General features: G+C 38.9%; 1 protein-coding gene across 3 annotated transcripts; it reads left to right on the top strand.

Moving 5' to 3' along the window:
- The first annotated feature begins 2,140 nt into the window (after positions 1-2,140).
- clk3.L (CDC like kinase 3 L homeolog) lies at positions 2,141-23,143 on the top strand. 3 transcript variants are annotated; one of them, NM_001099888.1, is given in 13 exon segments: positions 2,277-2,297; positions 9,160-9,323; positions 10,516-10,738; positions 13,730-13,823; positions 14,983-15,049; positions 15,314-15,430; positions 16,223-16,389; positions 16,956-17,050; positions 18,148-18,277; positions 19,186-19,268; positions 20,610-20,689; positions 22,112-22,202; positions 22,291-23,143. In NM_001099888.1, coding segments are annotated over 12 exon segments (1,494 nt in total). In that variant the 5' UTR covers positions 2,277-2,297; the 3' UTR covers positions 22,474-23,143.
- Positions 23,144-24,802: the final 1,659 nt, after the last annotated feature.

Here is a 24,802-nt window from a genome sequence, read left to right as displayed (position 1 = left end):
CCCTGGCATTTCAAGTACACAAAGACCCCAACAGCTCCCCTTTAGCACACTAAATAGTGACTGTTTATGGCATCTCACAGCAGTCCCTAGCATCTGCCAGAACCCACAGATTTCCAGTCTGGCATGCTATATATATAATCTGTGCTGCTGCTGCGCCAGAAAACACTATTTAAAGGGTCCCCCACATTCATGAAGGGCCTAATTAAATATTCAGTGGCTGTGGGTTCAAATATGTTCGATTAAATGACAGCATATTCCCCTCCATGTAACCAAAACCTATAGATTTATTTCAGCACTGAATTGATTGTTCCTTTATATTCAGTCAACTCTACAAACCACCTACTAACCAATGTCTTCTTACCTTAAAACTCTTGTCAAGTAAAAGAATGTGCAAGCTGTATAACTACAACTCCCAGAATTCCTCTCACCCTGGAAATTATTCTTTAGAACTACTAGGGTGGCTCTGAGAGATGTAAATGTTGGTATGCTGCTCTGGTGCGTGCATAATACACAATGCAAAACTGTTTTCATTGCAAAGTGGTATTTGTAGAGTTGTGTCCATTAGGTAAAAAAAAAGTATACTGGCCGTGATAAGCACATGGTTAAAGCCAGGCAGTCTGGACCAGAAGATTATATTATTTTACATAGCACGCTATGTTTTGAACCTTAAGCTGACCATTCATCCCCATTTCATGGGGCTCAGCCCAGTTTCAGCATTTTAGTCCCCCTGGAGAATTAACCCCAAGGAGCATTAACCCCATGGAGTGTCCCCGTCTGGCAAAATAACTTTTTTTTTTATATTATACATGGAATTGTCACTGTGTCATCCCTAGGGTCGCCACCTTTTCTGGAAAAAAATACCGGCCTTCATATATATTTATCTTTTTTCCCTATTTATAACATTGGCATCAACCATCATTTTTACCGGCCAGGTGGCAACCCTAGTCCTCCCGCTATAAATTATGGGGGTATTTATATATTGAATTGCCACTGTGCCATCCTGCTATGAGTTCTGGGGGTATTTGTACATGGAATTGCCTCTATGCCATTCCGCTGTGAATTCTGGGGGGATTTATATATGAAATTGCCACTGTGTCATCCTGCTTTGAGTTCTGGGGTATTTATATATGGAATTGCCACTGTGCCATCCTCCTATGAGTCATGGGGGTATTTATACATGTAATTGCTTTTTAAACAGAGATTTTTATTGAGCATATATCATATGTGACATCATACACCTCGGTGTATAAATTATAAGAAAAGGAATCAAGGAAAGGGAGGAGAAGTAAGAATTACGGGGGGAGGGGAAAGGGGTGAAATAAAGATTCATCAAAGTAACAACACAAGCATTTTAGTCGGTAGGTGAGTGAACGCTTATTTAAAGTAATTAATTGATAATCTATTGTTGCCCTGCAAGGATAAACAAAATTTGCTGGTTTTAGAAAGACTTCTGTAGTTGATATAAATAAGCTGCTATGTACTGAAGGGGCAGCCATTCAAAGTAGAAAAGACTCAGGTTTACATAGTAGATAACAGATAAGCTCTATAGAATACAACAGGAACTTTTCAGTTATCATCTACTATTTAACCTATGTCTTGTCTTCTTATTGTCATACACAAAGGCTGTCCTTATGGCTGCACAGCAGCTTGTTTATATAAACTATAATAGTATTTCTGAAGCAAACAAAGCAGTTTTACCAGTGTAGGACAACAGTACATTATATTTTAATTCATTTAACACACTTTGTTGTTACTGTTCCTTAAACCTAGCTGGCTCTACCCCAAAAGTTTTCTTAGACTGGATTTTTGGTTTGTCTTTCAGTAGTGTTTCACAGAGGTGTGGCCAACAAGTGGGCGTAGGCTAGTTATTTCTCCGCGTCGCATTACCACATTTGGAGTCCTCAGATTTATTTCAGACAATCAGGTAACTTTAGGTCACACCTACAATGTCTTCTCGCCTCCCTCTTTACCCGTTACAACCCCATTATAGTTCAGTGCTCCACCCCAATTTTTTTTATTGAAAAATATACTTTATTATATATATAATATAAATATATAAAAAACAAACAATCTTTACAATGTTCTTATTCAAAGTGCTCCACCCCAATTCCATATTTGAATCTCTTGCTCCCTTCCCTCAGCTGTCACGTCGTGTTTTGCGGTGGACAGTTTTTAAACTGGGTCAGGTGGTAGACACGCCCCTACGTGACGCCACGCCCTCGCTACACATCTTGGTCACGTGGCTATGACATCACGACTTCCTGGAAGCTTTTCCATGCGGACGTCTATCTTATGTGGTAAGTTTGTAGTCGGCAGCAGGGATTGGGTACTTTGCGGGGGTTTCTATGGGAGGTCGATGATATATAGATGATATATGTAACCATTATCGCTACAACAGTGCCGGCTCCGGAATCTCTGTTTAACATGGGCGATAATCCTATCGTGTGAAAACTTCTTATACTATCAGCGCACGTCATTTGTTATGTGACGTCGTCTTATGTATTGGTAAAGGAATGCAGCTATGTGCTAGTGCTTCTCATTAATATTCCCGCCTGACACAACTACTGGCCATCCGGAGCGTAGGAGCAGGGAACCATTGGCTGCCCTATTCACTGTCCCTCTCATCCTTACCGCTAGGCATTCTGGGAATGCGCCGGCTGGAGGGAGAGGGCCCTGCTTAGCGCTTGCACCTTTCTTTGGAAATACGTTCCTTTATTTCCCTCTAGCAGAAACCCTTATGCCAATTTAGATGTTGTTTTATGAACGCCACTGTTCGCAAGACACAGGCAGTTCATTTCCAAGAAACATTCAACAAAGTAGCATCACTTGTCTTATTTGAAATTGTTGCTATTCCGCTGCACACTTCCACTTCCTCATTCATTTGGCAACAAACAGGGCCTGTAATTTAAAGGTACAGTAACCCCAAAAAATAAAGGCTTTTTTAAAAAAAATTTTTTAATTTTAAAGTTTGTTTTTATTAACATTTTTTAATTAACAAGCGTAAATTGTCTTGCGTTAGATCACAGTAAATTTTCTAAGAGTTACAATTCAGCTCTAACAAGTAGGTTGCATTCATTTAACTTTCAGAATACACATCAGGCCAGTCCTAGGCTATTGTTTATAATGGAGGGGCGGCTGTTTCTGGCAGCTCTAGCCAGGGGCCCCATATATCTTGAGATTTGTCCGGCTATTCTCTAGCTCAGTGATCCCCAACCAGTAGCTCGTGAGCAATATGTTGCTCTCCAACCCCTTGGATGTTGCTCCCAGTGGCCTCAAAGCAGGTGCTTATTTTTAAATTCCTGACTTGGAGACAAGTTCTGGTTGCATAAAATCCAGGTGTAATGCCAAAAATAGCCTCAATGTAGGTTGACAATCCACATAAGGGCTGCAAAATGGCCAATCACAGCACTTATTTTGCACCCCAATAACATTTTTCATGTTAATGTTGCTCCCCAACTCCTTTTACTTCTGAATGTTGTTCACGGGTTCAAAAGGTTGGGGATCCCTGCCCTAGCTAAATACACCACCTTCTGCAGAGGGAGTATTTCATTTATCAATATCTTCCACCGGCCCAGCATAGTGGGTCTAGTGTCTTTCCATGTTATTGAAGGGGTGGTTCACCTTCATGTAAACTTTTAGTATGTTATAGAATGGCCAATTCTAAGCAACTTTTCAGTTGCTCATCATTATTGATTTGTCATAGTTTATGAATTATTTGTATTCTTCTCCTGACTCTTTAAAGCTTTCAAAGGGGGGATCACTGACCCTGTCTAAAAACAAATTCTCTGTAAAGCTACACATTTATTGTTATTGCTACTTTTTATTACTCGTCTTTCTGTTCCGACCCTCCCCTATTAATATTCCATATTCTCATTCAAATCAATGCATGGTTGCTAGGCTAATTTGGACCCTAGCAACCAGATTGCTGACATTGCAAACTGGAATGCTTCTAAATAAAATCTAATAAGCAAATAAAAACCACAAATTATAAAAAAATGAAAACCAATTGCTTACTTAAAGGTAACTCAAAGGTGAACAACCCCTTTAATATAACCTTTTTAGCGTAATACAACATTTGCAATTAAAAATGACCTCTGGCAGCTGGGGAAGATGAGAGGTTCATTGTAACCCATTAGGCATAGCTCTGGGGAGCGTATATTTGGTAGGGCGAACCTGGTATGGATGAAATCTAATACCTTGCCCCAGTATCGTTGTATAAGGGGGAAACCCCAGAACATAGGGTATAGAGTTCTGACTTTCTCCCTATATTTATAGCAAGTGTGTAGGGTGCCCAGGTAAATTTTAGCCAGCCTCTGTGGGGTAAGGTAGACCCTGTTGAAAGATTTAAAGGAATTGTTCAGTATAAAAACTGGCTTAATAGATAGGCTGTGCAAAATAAAAAATGTTTCTAATATAGTTAGTTAGGCAAAAATGTAATGTATAAAGGCTGGAGTGACTGGATGTGTAATATACTAGCCAGAACACTACTTCCTGCTTTTCAGCTCTCTTGGTTTACACTGACTGGTTACCAGGCAATAACCAATCAGATACGTGAGGGGGGGGGCACATGGGTCATATCTGTTGCTTTTGAATCTGAGCTGAATGCTGAGGGTCAATTGCAAACTCACTATTTACCCAGTTTTTATTTCCAAACTGAACTGTTTCTTTAATCTGTATCAGCCTGTCTCTGTTTGATATAGTAAGTTCTGGAATTTGCTCTATAACCCCCTTCCAGGCCTCCTTATCCACTGCTGGAATGTCTGTCACCCATTTTAGGAGCAGTCTGTCCAATTGTTAGTCTGAGGATTTCAGTAGGATAATGTATATCCAAGTGATAGCCTTTTGCAGGTCAGGCTGCCTAAGGTAAGGTAGCGCTCAAGGGTGCATTGGCTTATGTCTAATGGGTGGACCTGGGCCTGAAAGGCATGACTTAATTGCAAATATCGAAATATCATTCAGGATGGTAATTGATGCTGTATTTTCAGAGTTTGGTAAGTTTTGAGTTACCCACTCTCCACAGTTTGTGCTAAGTATTTTATCCCCAGTGAGTTTTGGGTTCTCCCACAAGGGGGTGCTAGGAGACCAGGTGTCTGGTCGGGGGTACAGGCGCTTAAGATATTGGTCAAAAATCCTCATCACTGGGGTCATGGAGGTGGTATGTGGGAAAGCAGAGTTTTCGCCTCTGCATAGATGGTTGGCAAGTGCCTCTAAACAAAGGCGTTTTAAAGTAATATAATGTAGCAGAGCTGTGGAGTCGGAAGCCATTTTGGGTATCTGTAGTTGGAGGCGCCAAAGACTCCAACTCCTAATAACTTTAAATACAAGCACTGAAAATAATCCAATCAGATTTTAAAGCTTTGAAGGACAGTGGTGTAACAAGCAGTCACTGGGCCCCCCAGCCCTGTTCCAACCCCCATACCTTCTTGAGCATGCATTTTTACATATACAAGTGCCAGTGAGGGGGGATTTTTGTGCAGCAGACCCCGCGGGCTGCCCCCCCCCCCCCACCTAACCCTGCAGTCTGCTGTCTCTATATTTACACCACTGATGGAGGATATGGCAGAAGTAATCCTGTTTCTAAGAACAATACTTTAGTTAATTTTGGGATTGTATTCAATAGCTATTCTACAGCTATATACCAGGTTCAATCAATATATGTTGTTTAACGTTTTCCAATTGTTTTTTTTTTTGTTAAATGTAGTTTGACTTTGGTTCAGAATTGCCAAAGGATGTGGTTAATATTTTTGATCTATGGCAGTGATAAAATGCTTTGTATGTTGTTTACTTAACATGGAAAATACATTAGTATATTAAAGGAACAGTAATACCAAAATATGTAAGTGTATATTATATTAACATGTAATATACGGTTACATGTACTGGTAAAAGCTGTGTTTGCACAGGTTACATTACAAATAACAGATAAGCCCTGTCCAATACAATGGTGTTTTATCTGTTATGTGCTATGTATCCTGTCTTTTCTCCTTTTTTCCAGCTTGAAGAGCTGCCCCCATATCAAATACGCTAGTAATACCAGTGCAGAGCAACAGTACATTATATTTTTTTTACTTTGAAACACTTTCAGTTTTTAATACTACTGTTCATTTAAAGGACCGGTAACACTAAAAAAATGTAAGTTAAAAAAACATTATAGCCCCCTCTAGTACCTCCTCCTTCCAGCACATTGTTCCCTATATTTAATGCTTTATTAAAAAATACCATAATGAATATCTTCTTCCGGTTGTGCTATGTCTCAGAAATAGGGCAATATGGCAATGTGCCATCAGCTTTATCTTGCGTGCGCGCTCCACATCTCCTGACCCGACTTCTTCTTAAAGGAGACTTCAACCCTTAGCTAAAAAATCCCTACTCCCTTACGCCAAGAAGACCCCCCCCCTCCTGCCCCTAACTTTTTGCTTACCCCTTGGTGCAGATTCAAGGATCAGAGTTCATGGCAGCCATCATTCGTTAGGAGAGCGCATGCAGGAGCATGTGTTCTCCTGATGGTGTCCAAAAATGTGTTCTGTACACGTGTGCAGGGAATTGTGGGCTTTGAAGGATACAGTCTAAGGACAGCTGGCTGTTGATACAAAGTAACAGTAGTCAGCCAGCTCAGCAAAGTAGTCAGACAGATGAGCAGGGGGCTAGGCTTAGGGAACTGACAGAAACCATTAAAAATCATGAAAAGTCTGCATATTTTTTAAATGTATATTGCAAAGTTGCTTGAAACTATGTTTACTTTTCAAAAAGCTTATGTTTATGTGGAGTTCCCCTTTAAGAACATTCCATTACATAAGGTAGCTATACATGTGTGGCTAGGCATATTGCTTTCATATTATTGGTTATATATTTGTAATATTGTAGCCCCTGTTGTGAAATATAAGCATAAGTCACAGGCATGTCATGACCATATAAAGGCCCAAGGCCCATATTTACAGAGGTTGAATGAAAGCTGGAACTGAAAAAGTTCTGCTGTGCTGGGCTGCATCCAAACAGCTGATTCCTTCCTGCTACCTGCTTTTCTATGCTGTTTTATTGAAGACACTGCCTGCATGTTCTTTTAACTCCCTCCTGATTTTCACCCTGATCCTACCCAAGCCAAAATCAACCAATAAGCAGGCAAATTTAAAATAAAAGGATATTAAAACAAGCTTGGCCTGTTTTATAGCATTCCTGCTGCTTAATGATGGCAGCCTAGTTTGCATTTACACATCCATTTCATAATTAGAATACGAATCCTGCCCAATTCTTAGACAAAATATTTTATTGTTGAATCATTGAATGTAACATAGTTAATAATAAGTTAAGATAATTATATCTAACATTGATGAGGTAGAGACAGGCATAGTTCTAATTGGGTACACTGCAACCTGCATTTTTATTTACTAACAGGTCTGCTTTATCAAGCTACCTGACTTTCTATCTGCTGTGAATCTGACATCATTGCAAACATGGAATTGACATCACTGAGGGCAGAAGTAAGGCTGGATGGGAGGCAGAGCAGGTGATTTCAGAAAAGTAAAACCGCTCCAGCAGATACATATACAGTAGAACCTCAGTTTTAAGTTTTTTTCAGGGGACCAAAAAAAAAATGGTGTAAAATCCAGGAAAATGTAAAACCAAGCAAATGTGCACGGTATATGTATATACAGTTATGTCCATAAATATTTGGACAGAGACAACTTTTTTTCTAATTTTGGTTCTGTACATTACCACAATGAATTTTAAATGAAACAACTCAGATGCAGTTGAACTGCAGACTTTTGGCTTTAATTCAGTGGGTTGAACAAAAAGATAGGAACTAAAAAATCACTTCATTTCTGGGGCTCAAAAGTAATTGGACAAATTAAAAAAAAATAAATAAAATGTTAATTTCTAATACTTGGTTGAAAACCCTTTGCTGGCAATTACATCCTGAAGTCTTGAACTCATGGACATCACCAGATTCTGGGTTTCCTGCTTTTTAATGCTCTGCCAGGCCTTTACTGCAGTGGCTTCAAGTTGTTGTTTGTTTGTGGGCCTTTCTGTCTGAAGTTTAGTCTTCAGCTACTGAAATACATGCTCAATTGGGTTCAGATCAGGTGACTGACTTGGCCATTCCAGAATATTCCACTTCTTTGCTTTAATAAACTCCTGGGTTACTTTGGCTGTATGTTTTGGGTCATTATGAATTTAGCTCGATACGCCTACCTTCTGGAGAGTGTTGTTCACTTGTTTGGCTGTTGTGAAGGGGTTTCTCTTCATCATGGAAATTATTCTGCGATCATCCACCCTAAATCCAGCACTATCATGCCTGTTAAGTTAATACCCCCATGCAACCCCCACTTCCCATTGGGTTCCTCCAGTGTGGCTCTCCTTGGTATACTCTGTGCAGTGCAGATGAAGAACCCTATTCCCTAGGGCCATGTATTGTGTACACCCCTACCCCTGGGCTTGAAGTAGGAGGGCTATGCAGGAGGAAGCTGGAAAGATGGCAGAGGTTTTTCTCACATGAGGCACTGGGCTGCTACCTGTGGGAAGCAAAGCAGTGTTGTAAACGCCAGACAGACTTAATTTCTGTTCTTCATTGGCTTACCCCACGCATTGCTTTTATGTATTTTACTTTCACATCTTTGGATCCTTTACACTCCCTTTATTTGTATTGCCACATATATCAGCGATAACCGTGTTATAAATATATTTATACATAGAATGTATTATGTTCAACATTTCAAAGGAGAACTTAACTCTAAAATGAATGGTTAAACTGGTATATTTTACATACTGATCTTATTGCACCAGCCTAAAGTTTCAGCTTGTCGATAGCAGCAATGATCCAGGACTTCAAACTTGTCACAGGTGGTCACCATCTTGGAAAGTGTCTGTAACACTCATATGCTTAGTGGGCTGATATGAATGTGCAGATTATGTCAAGATGATAATTTGCACTGCAATCTAACAACCGTTATCCCTCTATATGTAAGACTAATGTATGATGCACAATATCAAATGTGTCAATTTATGCTTCAGAATCTGTTCAATAAAAGCTACCTGAATTAAAAAAAAAAAATCCACTGGGCCATTGCCTAACATGTGATAACCCCCATTGATTTAACTTTCCTTCTTCTTTAATACTTTTTAAGTACCTAGGAATTTCTAATTTGTCTTTTTCTGACCTAGATGCACAGAAGAAGGAATTGGTCAGCTAAAGAAGAGGATATAGTCCAAACATGGAAGAGGAGGAGGAGATCCCCAAGCAGAGACCGCGAGGGCCGCCGACTACGTACACACAGAATCTCCCCACGTGCACACAGAATCTCCCCATATAGGTCTCGCTCAAGAAGGTAAGAATACAAAGATTGAAATTCAGTGTGAACTGTACAGGATGTATAGGGGGCACCCTCCCCAAAATGTATAAAAAGAATAACTGGCACAACAAGGTATCTGCATCAGAGAAAACCCTTGCATTCTGTAATAACTGTATTGCAGGTCCCTTTGTCAGGCCCACATCATCATTAAACATGCAGAGGTTTTTTTACCCTGCTTGCAGATACCCTGTTCCAGTTACACTTTCTATACAACTGTGGATATGCAGAAATGCACACACATGGATTCTACAGTAATGCAAGTAATTGTCTTTCTATTGCATATTTGTCAGACTTGACAAAAGTAGTTTCTGACATTGGAACCAAATGTAAAATTTGACCACAGGAACCTAGAGTAAACTCATAGCACAGTTTATATAGAAGAAAAACCTTGAAACCAATTTAATGTAAAAAAATGCTCAATTTCTGAGATAAATATGGTAGGCTTTCCACTTCTGGAATTATTCACCTCTGTTCCAGGTCATCTATATTTGGAGATAATTGGGCTGGATTGAAAGACCAGTGCTAAATTGTGTTGCCTAACTTTGTTCCTTATATGAATGTAGTAATATAGCAGTATTTCCTAAGTTCACCATTCCCCAATATTACATTTTGTTTAAATAACAAAAATTCAGTAATTGGGGACTTCACGAAATGTTCATTAAGATGTGAGAGTAGGTGCAATTGTTCTTTTCATTATGGCTACCTGTAAAGTCCTACTGCTGTTGTCATCAGATCCGGTCTCCTGAATTTTCTCGTTATATTATACTCTAATACAGGCCTGTATTCCCTTTTTAAACACTCCCAAGTTCCTCATTCAGATTTCTTTTTTTAATAAAGTAATCTGGGTTTTCCTACTCTGTCTAAATCTGCTTACTTGGTAAAAGCCTTAAAGGTAGGAACTCACTGACTGGCTGATGAAGCACAGGTATCTGGCACTACTTAAAGTGACATCAATGCTGAAAAAAGGTTGTTTTTTGAGAGATTGCATTTTCCTTTAACTTTACACAATAACTTTTACACCATAGACCGCAATTGGGATTATGCAATTTGGATGGTGGCGTACAAGAGGGAAATAGATAAAATGGCTTATGGGGAAGAGAGAAATTGTGAAAATAATTAATTTGCTTCATCTTAATGATTTGTTGAAAGACTTTTGCTTTTTGTACAGCTGGAAAAGGGACACATTTCTTGGGCGCCGAAGGAGGACACGCTGTAGTGAGGTTCGATTTTCTCAAGGGCACAGTTCTTCATCCCACAGCCAGAGCTATTCATACTCCACCCGGTCTCCAGCTTGTCCACACTCAAGAGAACGCACAAAGGCAAAAGCAGAGAAACCTCTGCACAAGAGCTCTCACAAACATCGGACTCGGTCTGGTAGCTACTCTTCCTCGGTGAGTATGTGCATATGGGTGAGTAAACAACATTCAGGAATATTCTATGCTGAACAGATTTGTGTTCTTAAACTGTGAATGCTTTTTAATACCTTCAAGGCAATAGAGCAACAACATTGTTCCCCACTGTACATCTTGATTGACATGTATTACTTTGGTAGGGCCAAAACCAAAGAACCCGTTAATATTTAAATAAACTTTTACTTTGGTATTCTAAGACAATTTGCAATTGGTCATTTTTTTTAACAGAAGTACTTTTTGAGTTTTTTTACCAACAGGGAAGGGATACAGAAATATTTAAATTTTTTATTTAAAAGCTTTTTAGTTTGGTATTTTAGCAGCTATCTGGTTGCAAGTGTCCCATTTTCCGTTCGCAACAAGGCAGTGGTTTGAATAAGAGACTGAAAGATGAGTAGGAGACAGTCTGATTAGAAAGATATGTAAATAAAATGGAACAGTGACAATAAAATAGTAGCCTTACAGAGCAATAGTTTGTTTTTTTTTTGCCTGCCAGTGCTTCACATCTGAAACCTGTAAATAGGTAAAGAAGAAAGGCAAATAATTGAAAGTGATGGCCAACAGCTTCTGTGTACTAGGTGTGTATATAGAGGAGCCATACAAACATGGAAATAAAGTACTCCTTTATTAAAAACACCAAAACAGCTCTCCATAAAGCATGGTCATCTGAAATACCGCAATTATTCAATTTAAAGTGCATTTAAATGAAAAAGCTTTATAGTACCAGGGTGGAGGGTTCAAGACAAAGTTCATGAAGAAAAATATACAGGAACTACTGAATACATTTATATACACAAACATTTAAATTATAAACTTATTAATTTCATCTATACCACTGTAAAAAAAAAGTATTAAAAACATAGTACTTTTTCATGTGACATATAACTATCATTGGCAGTACCTAGAGCTCCCTAGAGGGAGTACTTGCAATATATCAAAAACTAAGCAGTATTACACCATGTACTGTAAAAAGAATAAAGATAGCATATTCTGTAAAACATCAGCACATAGGTTCTTGCATATCCACTTCCAGGTCCCTGTACAGATTAGTACACTGAGTAGCTGGATTTCCAACTCTTTATCAAAGAGTAAAACAAGAGCTTTATTCACTTGTGCAGTTCCATGTTGTGCCAAATCCTAGTTCTTGGACTAACCACACCAGTATTTGGTCAAGACCCAATAGAGATCAGACAACTGTTTAGTCGGTGGCAGGATTTTTAAATTATTTTAGTTGTTTCAGTTGAATCATCTGCTCCTTATTACCTTGCATTACCCTCCATTTAGCCTTTACTTTTGGAGCTGTAGTATTATAACCTCAGTGTGTGCTGGTTCTACAAACTTCCCTAATAACTACAGTAATGACTCAAGTTCTACAAATGTTCAATCTGTATCCCACAATTTATCGCCGTCTTTACTCAGTAGAGCCCTATCCTTAGAAAAGGTGGTAAGAACAGAACCCAGATGCAGGCTGCAATGTCCTGCCTCTGTTATCTTCCAAAATACAGTAGTGTGTCATAGCCCTGTTGGCTAGGGTCTTGGTTCAGTTTGTTTTAAGAATGGATTAATATCAGAAGAAATCACAAATACATGTCTAATAATATAGTTGATGGCACACAAAACCACCCATGCCGCCCCTCTAAATTATTTTAATGGTAACTGCCTGACACTGTTAGAACAGGTGTTTCTTTGTCTCAAGACACTCTAGTGCTCTTTCTTAAAGGGGAACTATTGCGAAAATAAAAATTTAATATAAGCTTCCTCCTACTGAAACATTCTAAATACAATCAATTAAAAAATTCTGCATTGTTTCTGAAATATTCAAGTTTATATTCACTATAATAATAGTTGATCATTCATCTGACACCCAACTGCTGCATGAAAGGAGAAGGAAAGGCTTCGTACACTTGAGGGTGCCAAATGTTGGGCACTCCCAAGTGATTCTATTGACTTACCCGAAACCCCGGCCAGTGCTCCTATCAGCAGAAAACTGCACTGGCCCGGGGCTATATCCGTGAGCACCATGGAGTGATCCTCTTCCGTCGTCTTCGCTCCGTCGTGCTCACTGGTATAACCCCGTGCCGCTGCAGTTTTCTGCTGATAGGAGCACTGGCTGGGGTTCCAGATAAGTAAATACAATCAATTGGGGTTGCCTAACATTTGGCACCCCGAAGTGTACGAAGCCTTTCCTTCTCCTTTAAGAGTGAATGAAGAGAAACTGATTCGGAGAGAGGAATAGTGAAGATAAACTTGAAAATTTCAGAAACGGTACAGAATTTTTAATCGATTGTATTTAGAAAGTTTCTTATTTCAGTGTGCTGAAGCTAATATTACTTTAATTTTCGCAATAGTTCCCCTTTAAACAGAGAAGTGCCTGTACAAAATTGTAGTATAGCCAGAAGAGAGGGTCCGCACTTATAAGTCATAAGTCCTGAGTGTGCATATATATATATATATATATATATATATATATATATATATATATATATATATATATATATATATATATATATATATATATATATATATATATAGATATATATATATATAGATATATATATATATATATATATATATATAGATATATATATATATATAGATATATATATATATATCTATATATATATATCTCCTCATCCAATGATAATACATCTGTAGATCTTGTAAAGCTCATTTCCTACTGAGACAGATTTAATCGTTACCGGAGGGCCTCAAACATTTTCTTGGACTTGCAGGTTGTAATTCATAATTTAGACGAGCGTGCAAATCGCTTTCAGTCTGCCCTTTATGCTGAGCTGTCTCTAACCTGCACATATCCCTTTGCAATATTCCCTATCGTTCTATGTTTTTACTCACCCGCACACCTCTCAATCACCATCGTCTTGGACCTGTGCCGTGTTAATATCCCTGACTCCCTGATTTGAACCACCTTTGGAAACCACACGTTGTGTCTGTTGTGGGCGGTTGGGTGAGCAGAAGAGCCAGCGGAGCACTAAGGACAGCCAGAATGTGGAGAATGATAAGGAAGGGCACCTGGTGTGCAGGACGGGAGAACGCATCCAGGAGAGATGTACTGAAGCCACTTTCGTAAAAATTTTATCCTCTTTACTCACAGCTTCCACTGACCAACACATCCCATTTCAGCCGAGGGAGTTAAAAGGAGAAAGTGACAGCAGTTATTTGTGATCCCTTCCTTCACTGTTAGAAAGGCCACCAGTATCCATTTTGCAAAATTTCATTTTCAGCCCAATGTAACGAAAGAAAATGTGCAAGTAAAAACTGCAAATTATTTGTGTCATGTATTGAGTTACATACTTAACACACTTGGCCTAGCCAAATAACCATGTTGGTCTTTTTCTTTAATGTTGACAGGTTCCATAGTGTAGACCTTAGCATTGTTTCAGGCCTATGGAGTTTTGTTACATGTCTGCTGTAATAAATGTACATGCCAGTGTAAGCATAGGCTGTGTGTAATTATAGATAGCGTTTCATGCCTCCGTCAATTTGAGTACTCCTATCGAAACCCTTTTATAAAAGTTCTATATTAACTGTGAAAATGAATTCATATGAATAGTTGGAACAACTTCGCTATTTTTGTTGCACTGTTTTACAAAAAATATTGGCCATGTATCATGGACCTGTAATTTGCCTCCCTGTGTGCTTCTGTCTTTGCTTGATAAGGGGAAACAACCCTCATTCTTGACTTAATGTAACTGGGACATTGATAATCTGTTTTACTTCTGCTCTGCATTGTAGGTCTAATAAGCAGTTTTAATTCTCATCCAGGTTGGTCAGATGTAACTAATATTCTTATCAAGTTGGGCAAATGCAAATTTCATCTGAATGATTAAAATCACAGCTGAAATTCAGTTAGTTGTAAAGGAGTCCTAACATGGTTTGTGTCTTTTACTTTCTATAGATTACCGTTTGTAGTGGCAGATTTGTCAGTCAAATATCTGTTTAAGGCCCATTTAAAAATAAAAAAAATTGTTCTAACATTTTAGTTTTTATACAGGTGACCCAGTGCTTGGCAAGTAAAGCAATAGGCTCCAGAATTTAAAGTAAAAGTAGCAGATTCACTGTCGTCTTATTTGGAGTAGAGCAACTAATTCTTGGTTTCTGTTGGTCTTTCTGACAGTGAAGTAGTTGGTCAGTTTGCTGCATATAAATGGTATCTATTCCCCTGTTCCATATGTCTCATAGCTTGTGGCTTCCTTTGTGTCTTTTAGATGAGATTGTTGGAGACTTAGGAATAGGGACTTTTGGCAAAGTGGTGGAGTGTCTGGATCTTGCCAGGTGAGTGCAATTTTCTTAATGGTTAGAGTCAAATGGGGTTATGTAATGAAAAGTGCAAAGGTTGCTACAGGTCTGTTCTCCAATAACAAGCAAAGTACATAGCATTTGTTTTGGTCACCTGTTTAAAACCGAACATCTCATTGGCTGCCATGGTTTACCACACCAGGGCAAAACATATGCCTTTTACAATCCCCCCATTCTATAATTGTACAGTGCTTAACCCTACATTGCATAATTAACCCCAAGGCTTTTTATATTGTACAGAGGCAATTCCCGAGTAGCTCTTAAGATCATCCGCAATGTGACTAAATACCGGGAGGCAGCACAGCTGGAAATTAATGTCTTGGAGAAAATCAAAGAGCAAGATCAGGACAACAAAAAGTAAGTAGCTTTCCTGAATGTAGAATACTTTTCATGATATCGACATGTCCTTTTGGTTCAGTAAATTCTATTAGATACATCATGTAGTTTTTCCTAGGAATGAAGATAAGGCCCAAACCTTCCCCAAGTGGAGGCCCACCTAGTGTCCTTTACAGTCCTGCATAGGTTTTGTGCTCACCTTACCCAGTGGTTAGTGCAAAAGTTTTTTTGGTTTGCAGCAGAAATTTTATGAAAAGCACAACTGTATGCAAAAAAAAGGCAAATTTTGCTTTTTTTTTTTGCACTCTCTAATATTAAATGAAGCCAATATTGTTTCTAGAATGCACTTCAATAAGATTCACAATTATTTCTGAATATATATATATATATATATATATATATATATATATATATATATATATATATATATATATATATATATATATATATACATATCATAACTAAGGAAGGGTGATCCCACTTTCTGAATAATAGATCCTTTACCTGACTTTTTTTTTTCTTTTGACTTCACAAACGTTCAACATGTTCAGGAGTCCATAAAGAAAAAAAAAAATGCGCGTTTTAAAAAAGGCTTCCTTTTTGTGGATAAAAACAGTTCTGCTTGAATTATAATCTCCATAAACTAATTTCTGTTAGGAGATATAAACATAAAATGGGGGAACAGGGCTGCTGTATCCATTCCATTGCTTACATGTATAAGCTGAATAGAGGAATATCGTGTTCGTTATTGAACAGTCAAGGAGGCATTGTATTGTCTAATTTCAAGGTATGAATTAACATTTTTCTCTGCAGTATGTGTGTCTTGATGAGGGACTGGTTTGATTTCCATGGACATGTCTGCATTGCCTTTGAGCTGCTGGGGAAAAGCACTTTTGAGTTTCAGAAAGAGAATAATTTCTTACCGTATCCTCTGACCCATATCCGGCACATGGCCTTCCAGTTGTGCCACGCATTAAAGTGTAAGTTCATCAAAGAGCTCTATTCTGTTCATGTAAAAATGGACTCATGCAAACTAGGGTTGTACTCATTAGAAAATCATATGTTGAAGGATAAACCAAAATAACTAACTTTTGCACAAATCCTGCATATAGAGAGACATGATGTTTGGGGATTATAATAGAGTGAGCTCTAATACATCCTCTAGGCAAAATGAGCCCCCCTATAAAGATATATGGGATTTATCTGTCAATAAACCTTTGACACCCAACTCCTGGAATAGTGAAGATAAACTTGATTATTTCATTTTATTTGAATGTATATAGAAAGTTTCTTATTTCAGTATGCTGAAGCTAATATTAATTTTTCATTTTTGCTATAGTTCCCTTTTAAGTTAGTGTCTTCCCCCCCCCCCAGGCATGCAATAAGAAAGTTACCAGTTTAATTCCTATTTGGTTTTCCATCATAAAGACATATATGTGAGCAACAGGCATATGCAAGATTTCCAGTATACGAGATCCTTGACTTCTCATCTTGGGTATTGCAATGTAGGATGATATAATGTGTAATATATCTTGCCTTTTTGCAGTTTTGCATGAGAATCAGCTGACACACACTGACCTCAAACCTGAGAACATTCTCTTTGTGAATTCAGAATATGACGTCTGCTACAATGAGAGTAAGGTGAGTCTGCTTTACATGGGGTTATCCACAGTTTCCAAACCATTTGATCTGTGCCAATGGCAATTAATTGCAGTTCGTCTTAATTAAGCACAAAAAGGAGATTAAGGGAGGAACTCCACGATGCGTTTGGTGCCAACACGTTGCCATGCGACGAAACGCATGCAACATTTCCGATGTTGTGAAGAAACAGCAAGTGTAGGAGAATTGCATGTAAGAACTACATTTATCCCACTGTCAGATGAAAACGCAGCGCGCATCGTGGAGTTCCTCCCTTATGCACGTGTAAGCACATTTTACAAGCCTGTTTATAATAATTTAATGATTTTCAGTGGCAATACAGACCAAAAAACACACAAATGCCTCCAAAGTAAACCCAATAGCAATTAGTCTTATTTTCCATTGGACAGAACCTCTCTGCTTGATGAGACGAGTTAAATGATAAATGTATAGTTAAAGTCCAATCGTTCCCTCTCCCGTCATTATCGGTGTAGCTTTTTATAGTTGAGAGATGTCCAACTAATTCATATTTTAAGGCATAAGAACACTATATATAGATTTGGTGGTGAAATCAATAACATGGCAGCTTCACCTGCGATCCTGCACAACAACCCTTTTTGATATCACCACCCTGTAAAAAGCTACTTTGGGGTGAAGGGTCTGACTGTAAATCAATGCAAATTGACCACATGTAAATTGTTAGCACCTTCTTTTGTTATGTGGAACACTTGATAAGGGATCTTATTATAATTCTTTTCTTCTTACCTTAATTCTGCTAAAATCATTAACATTGGTTTGCCTCCAGTAAGGATTAATTATATATTAGTTTGGGTGAAGTATACTTCGGGGCTTTTTGGATAATGGGTTTCCAGATAACGGATCATATATCTGCATTTGTAAGGAATGATTAGTAAAATATGGGAAAGGGCCTGAGAATGTGCATTGATCAGATACTTTTTCTTTTATTAGCAGTTTGGCACCATGGTAGCACTTATACTTTATTTTAATTTGCCTTGGAATGCTCCCCCCAAACCTCATTTATGTTTATTATATGTACACACAGTTCTAGTGACCTCCCATAATCTGTCTCTTCTTTACAGAAGTGTGAAGAAAAACATGTGAAAAATTCCTCTATCCGTTTAGTAGACTTTGGCAGTGCCACTTTTGACCATGAATATCACACCACTATTGTAGCCACACGCCACTACCGTCCACCAGAAGTGATACTTGGTGAGTCGTTACTATGCAGTTTTGTGCAGGTTATATGAAGGGCTTCACATTTACCGGAATTGTTTAGAGCAAAATAAAGCTAAACATGGACAAATATCCATATCCAAATGTCAAATTATAGGGACTGTGCCACTAAATAATAAGGGTCAGATTTACCAATGGTCGAATTTGACTAGGGAGTTATTCAAATTTGATTTGAGTTTTTTTAAAAAGAATCAAATTCGATTTTTGAGATTTATCATACTCTGGCCCTTTAAGAACTCAAATTCGACTAATCGCCACCTAAAACTTGCCAAATTGCTGTCTAAGTCAATGGTAGACGTCCTGTGATTCATTTTGATTCTATTATTCCGAGTTTAAAGAATTTGATTTTATTAATACATTTCGTTTGGTCGAATTTTGAGTTTCCATTGTATTCTATGAATTGCAATTCTTTTAGCTGCTAATATTTTTCAGTTGAGGAAGCTCATTAAAACATTTAAATCTCACATAACTATTAAAAATATTGCAATTAGTTTCGCTTTCGCTAAGCTTTGGTGGATTTTTTTTTTTTAGGGATGCACCGAATCCTCCATTTTGGATTTGGCCAAACCCCTGAATCCTTTGCGAAAGATTCGGCTGACTACCAATCCGAATCCTAATTTGCATATGCAAATTAGGGGTGGGAAGGGGGGTAATGTTTTACTTCCTTGTTTTGTGACAGTCACATGATTTCCCTCTCTGCCCCTTACTTGCATATGCTAATTAGGTTTCGGCTAGGCAGAAGGATTCGGCCGAATCTAAATCCTGCTTCTTTTTTTTTTTTTTTATTAGATTTATTGGTCAGATATAGGCAATGCACAGGAAGCCTGAAAAATCTATATAGATGTTTCCTGTTGTCATTGTTGTTCTTTGTTTTCCTTTCCCAGAACTGGGCTGGTCCCAGCCATGTGATGTGTGGAGCTTGGGCTGCATCCTATTTGAGTACTACACTGGATTCACCCTTTTCCAGGTAATTTTAATCCGCTCCTGTGTAAAAATGAACCTGGTCTTTTATAATAAAAAAATGCCACTACATTTCCAGTTGTAGTAATACAGCAATGAGAGCCCCAGATTTACAAGCACCAGCAGCTTTAATATAGTGACCAGTAATGTTGCATACTGTAGTGTAAAGCAGGCTTTTACAGTGCTGAGCTCCTGGCTTTGAGTCCAACCAAGGATGCTTTAAGGGTAAAGTTTGTATGTTCTTCTTCTGTGTCTGAGAAGTTTCCTCAGGCTAATGGTGCACATTAAAATTCAGACTTTCCTGTATGCTGATGGCGTTCTCCTCCCTTTTCACCCATTTCCCACAGTGCCTTGCATGCTTCTTTACAGGTGCCCACAGAAAATAGTGGCTTATCTTTGAGTTGTAGTGTTCTTGAAGTATATCCGCTTGGTTGGTGGCAATGGTTGGTGGCAAATGATCAGTGGGCTCTGGTCTGCCGATGGTAATTCATTGGCATTCTCAATGTAGTATGTTATGAGCATGTACGTCTGCAGTTGTACACTGACCAAGTTAAAGAGATAAAGAGCCTCAGGAAACCACTTTAAGGTGTCAGGCTTCAGGCTTAGGGTAAGGACACCGTGGCAGATTCGGGGAGATTAGTCGCCCGGCTACAAATCGCCTCTTTGGGCGACAATTTCCCCGAACTGCCTTGACACGACTATAATAAGTTGCCAGACGTTTCCTTGTGAGGCGACTTTGGAAAACGAAGCGGCGCTAATGCCACCCTGCTGGCGATTTTTTATTATAGCCGCGTGAAGGCAGTTCGGGGAGATTGTCGCCCAAAGAGGCGATTTGTAACCCGGCGACGAATCTGCCCGTGTGTCCTTATCCTTAGAGGGTTCGAGTACATTCAAGCTGATAACAGTCCTGTGGTTCCAGTCGTGGGATATTTCACATCAGTCATGGCTGTTTGTGTTCTATTTGTGCTGTGGTTATACATGGCTGGAGCTGGAGGCAGGGTGAGTGGCAGTGCAGAATGACATACCTGCATGTGACACATTATATACATTTATTCAGCTACAGTATTCGTGTCTGTGTTTGATCCACTGGAACTAAGATCCTCATGTCCATCTTACAGTTGGAGCATATTTAGCCCCGCCAAAACAGCATGAACGAGGTACATATCGATCCTTTATACTGTTGAGATAACACATTGATTTAAAGGTCAGCTCTTCTAATCAGGCTAATAGGTTCAAGGTACAGCCATGTGTGTGTCCTGTTTATCTTACTCTCCTTGGATCTGCTTCCCAGGAACCCCACAAGTGCAGGTAAAAGGTTCAATGACTGTGCTGTTTGTTTTTTTGGCAGACCCATGATAACCGGGAGCATTTAGTAATGATGGAGAGGATCCTTGGACCACTGCCACGCCGCATGGTGTATAAAACTAGGTGAGGAAAGTCGTTTTTTGCCACGTCTTTTGGTGTTTGTAATGATATTAAATGGCATATCTTGAGGATAGCTTCTCTTTCATATGAGGAGTCCTGTGTTACAGGTGGAGCAATCTCACACGTTATTTATCTATATTTTGGAGAAAGGTTAGGAAACGAATTATCCTGAATAAACCATTTAATACTAAACACATTTGCACTGCGCATTCATGGGGATCTTTTGAAGAGACACAAACACCATCATTTAAGCCTTTTTTTACATCTATCATAACATTGTCTCTGCACGTTGTTTGTCATTTTGCCATGAAAGTATTTGCCCAATGCCTCTATGAGAGGCTGATAGATTTCATTACTTGAAGACCCTTGGTGCTGGTGCTCAACATGACCTATAGGCAACTTGTAATGTACATTAGTATTTTGAAGAGTAGTTTTTTAGTGTCACTTTAAAATAGTAAACTGCTGCAGCTCTCCCAGTAAACAAATGTCGGCCATATGCCAGTGTCCTGCTCAGTCCACTGCACTTGAGGGGGGATATAGAACACAAAAACACTTTTTAATGCTACATTGTTTATGTTTAGTGTATTTAGAGGGGTTGTTCACCTTTTAAACTACTTTTAGTATGATGTAGAGCAGGGGTCCCTAACCTTTTCTACCTGTGAGCAACATTCCGATGTAAAAGGAGCACACACAAGCATGAAAAATGTCCCTTGAGGTACCAAATAAGGGCTGTGATTGACCATTTAGTAGCCTCCATGAAGACTGGCAGTCTACCTGGTTTTTATGCAACAAGAACTTGTCTCCAAGCCAGGAATTCAAAAATAAGCACCTGCTTTGAGGCCACTGGGAGCAACATCCAAGGGGTCGGAGAGCAACATGTTGCTCACGAGCTACTGGTTGGGATCACTGATGTAGAGTGATATTCTGAGAGAATTTGCAATTGGTTTTCATTTACTTGTTTTTTGTTATTTAGCTTTTTATTCAGCCGCTCTGCAGTTTGCAATTTCAACAATCTGGTTGCTAGGGCTCAAATTACCCTAGAACCCATGCATTAATTTGAATGAGAGACTAGAATATGAATAGGAGAAGCCCTGGATAGAAAGATGAGTAATAAAAAGCACCAAAAGCAAATTTGTAACCTTACAGAGAACATTTGTTTATTAAATGGGGTCGGTGACCCCCCATTTCAGTCAGACAAAGGCAAATAATTAAATGAATAATTGAAACGTTGCGTAGAATGTAGCCATTCTATAACATACTAAACGTTAACTCTTTAAGATGAGGGAGTTGTTTTTATGGAGTACAGAAGAGAAACATAAAAGTGTGGAATAATGATAGCTGGGTTGGGTGTCGGTGCTGTAGCTGCTGATTTGGCTAAAAACATGGAAAATACATTTGATTTCTGGTTGGTTTTATTATCATCAGGAAACAAAAGTATTTCCACAATGGCTCCTTGATCTGGGATGAGAATTCTTCAGATGGGCGATACGTTAGCAAAAACTGTCACCAACTTATGGTAAGTTACTGCATTGTTTTCCCTCTCATCCCTCCTTAGTGTTTCCATTCCCAATCTAACACTTGTTTCATGTTTGGATTCCTGTTAGAGTTACAAGAGCGGTGATTCTCCAGAGCACACGCAGCTATTTGACTTGCTGAGCAGGATGCTGGAATGTAGGCCCGCTCTGCGCATCACACTAAAGGAAGCCCTTGAACATGCCTTTTTCAGTAGTTTGAAGCCAGAAGAGAAGGCTCTGGGGAACCGGATCGAGAGAGACCTCAGCAGATGACAAGGCCAGAGCTTGACTGGACACATATTGCAGTTATTTGGACTCATTGTATCATTGCACTGTTGCATGCTTCTTGCTCTCAACATATTTCACAATATATCTGTATTATCATTGGCTTATGTTTCAGAGGTCCAGCTCTACTCACACCTGCACAGTTTAGTCAACACTGATCTTCCATAGACGTTGCACGCTACAAGCATTTGTCAATTTGCTTGATTATGATGCAACAGCCATTAAGACCAACCTGATCAAAATGACTTCCACTCAGCTAATTAAATACCTCTCTTTTATGTGATCAAGGAGGATACTTAGTTCATTGTCAGTCCTCCTGCCAGTCTTCCTTTAAGTTATGGTGCAGAGCATTGTGGGAAGCTACAGACATGTAACACAGATGTCACATTTCTATTTATAAGTGGTGAATAGTACATATAAATGTATATTCGGGTAACCTCAGGGATGTAGAGGACTGTAGACTCTTCAGTGCTCAGCTGAGTTTCAGTTGGGGGAGGAAGGTGTAAAGTCTAAACTAATATCTCACAAAGCACACGTCCCTCTTACTGGTGTGCCACTCATGTGCAAATATTATAGGGAGGATCTTAATATTTTTCTGTCTTTGTTACTGAAGGTTTATTCTGTTAATAAATTTGAAAGGGTGATACGTTTTCATAAACATTTTGCAGCATGTGTTTATTTCAGCAATGCAAATTGTAGCACTGTAAAAAACAATACTTCAGTGGGTAGATTGGGACAACTAAAAACAAATTACAGAAATGGTTGGCATGTGAAGTATTAAATCATTCACAAAGTTCTTCATGATTTCCCTTTAAGAAATGCAAGTGTTGGGACCACCACATGCGGCTCAGAAATAAGGCAGTTAGTAGGACAGAGGAAGAAAGCATTTTAGAATTACAAGTCAGCGAGGGCAATCCGGAACGAAAAAATAAATAAACGAGGAACTAACTGCATCACAACCCAAACTGTTTATCACTAGTAAAAAAAGATGTGGGTTGAAGCTCCATTCTAAAATGGATATTTTGGTTACCATGGACGATATATACAGTAGTGAAGTCTGAGTTCTCGAACCAACTCTGTAAAAGTGTATATGGCTCAACTCAAACAAATATACTAAACTATATAAACTAGAAATAAGGCATGGCCGCTCCAGACTTACCCCCTGTGTGTTTAAATTAGTGCAGCTCCATTTTGGTGTGCCCGGTGCTCAGCCACCAGCATTCCCACTGTAATTTGATATGCTAGAGGATAGAAAGGCGGCACTCTGGTAAAAAAGAAGGTAGGTGACCTGTTGCAATAAACCAACTTCTTTTTTTACCGGCGTGCTGCCTTTCTTTCCTCTTGTATACAGGGTTTACTTCTCCTTTAAAAGCAACACAGTGGCACAATCATGAAAGAAACACTACAAACAACTTTGGAAGTTTCCCTTTACAGTTTTATTTGCATTTCTGTATATTCATCAAACCCCCCCCCCCCAAAACAAAGTTCACGTTCCTTTGAAACAAAATTCCTGGGATACATTATATTTGTATACAGAAGTAGCAAAGACCCTGAACATGAGGCCGATTTCCCTTTTCAAGCATAAAATACACTGGCAGTTTGGCACCATCGGGAGGCTTACTGATCACCTTCCAATATGGAGTTTGTGTTCATATGAAACCTGATTTGATTCCAGGAATTGGATGGCTAACTTTAAATGAACAATATGGCTCTACTATTCCAGCAGGTCTTACTAGAATGATACTGGAACAGCAAAGCAGATAGTAGAACCAAGATAATCCCACAGCTGTGTTTCCACTTCTAGCTGGAGCTGTTCTATTTAACATTATGGGGCTCATTCACTCAGTGGCAGTTTTGGCCTCGTGAAGCAGCATCATTATTCACTCTGCAGTAGCCACATTGCTATACTGAAGCTATGGGTTATTCAATTTGCCCAGTGTTAGCAAGTGAGCCCAGTCAGCCACATGTAGCAGTTCACACAGTGTCATTATGTGCCCTACAATGCCTATTGTGTGTATATGGCAGATGTGAGCACAGTACTTGGGGTCTATGCCTGTATAGAATTATGTTGTACATATGATTTTCTGTGTGCTCCACAACTGCTTTGTGTAACTTGCCCATAAGCAACTGGAGACACAAATAATAGAAGTTTATAATATGAGTGCTCACTCTTCTCACAGACATGCTGAGCTTGGCACATGATATCAGCCTTATCTTATTCTAATATTGACAGAGGTTGATGTTTTCTTTGGTTGCAATGGAAAGAATCATATCTCCCAGCGAGAGACTAACAAGCCTGGATTTGGGTATCTGCTAC

Source organism: Xenopus laevis, chromosome 3L (genome assembly GCF_017654675.1).
Source record: "Xenopus laevis strain J_2021 chromosome 3L, Xenopus_laevis_v10.1, whole genome shotgun sequence".
Lineage (NCBI taxonomy): Eukaryota > Metazoa > Chordata > Amphibia > Anura > Pipidae > Xenopus > Xenopus laevis.
This window is presented reverse-complemented; position numbering and strand designations above follow the sequence as displayed.

Bases quoted from the DNA above. Each gene is read 5' to 3' on its own strand.
- clk3.L (XM_018250544.2), top strand. From the start codon at position 9,160: ATGCACAGAAGAAGGAATTGGTCAGCTAAAGAAGAGGATATAGTCCAA. The intron at 15,050-15,313 runs GTGAGTGCAATT...TATATTGTACAG, and splicing joins GAGTGTCTGGATCTTGCCAG to AGGCAATTCCCGAGTAGCTC. The intron at 20,690-22,290 runs GTGAGGAAAGTC...GATTCCTGTTAG, and splicing joins CGCATGGTGTATAAAACTAG to AGTTACAAGAGCGGTGATTC.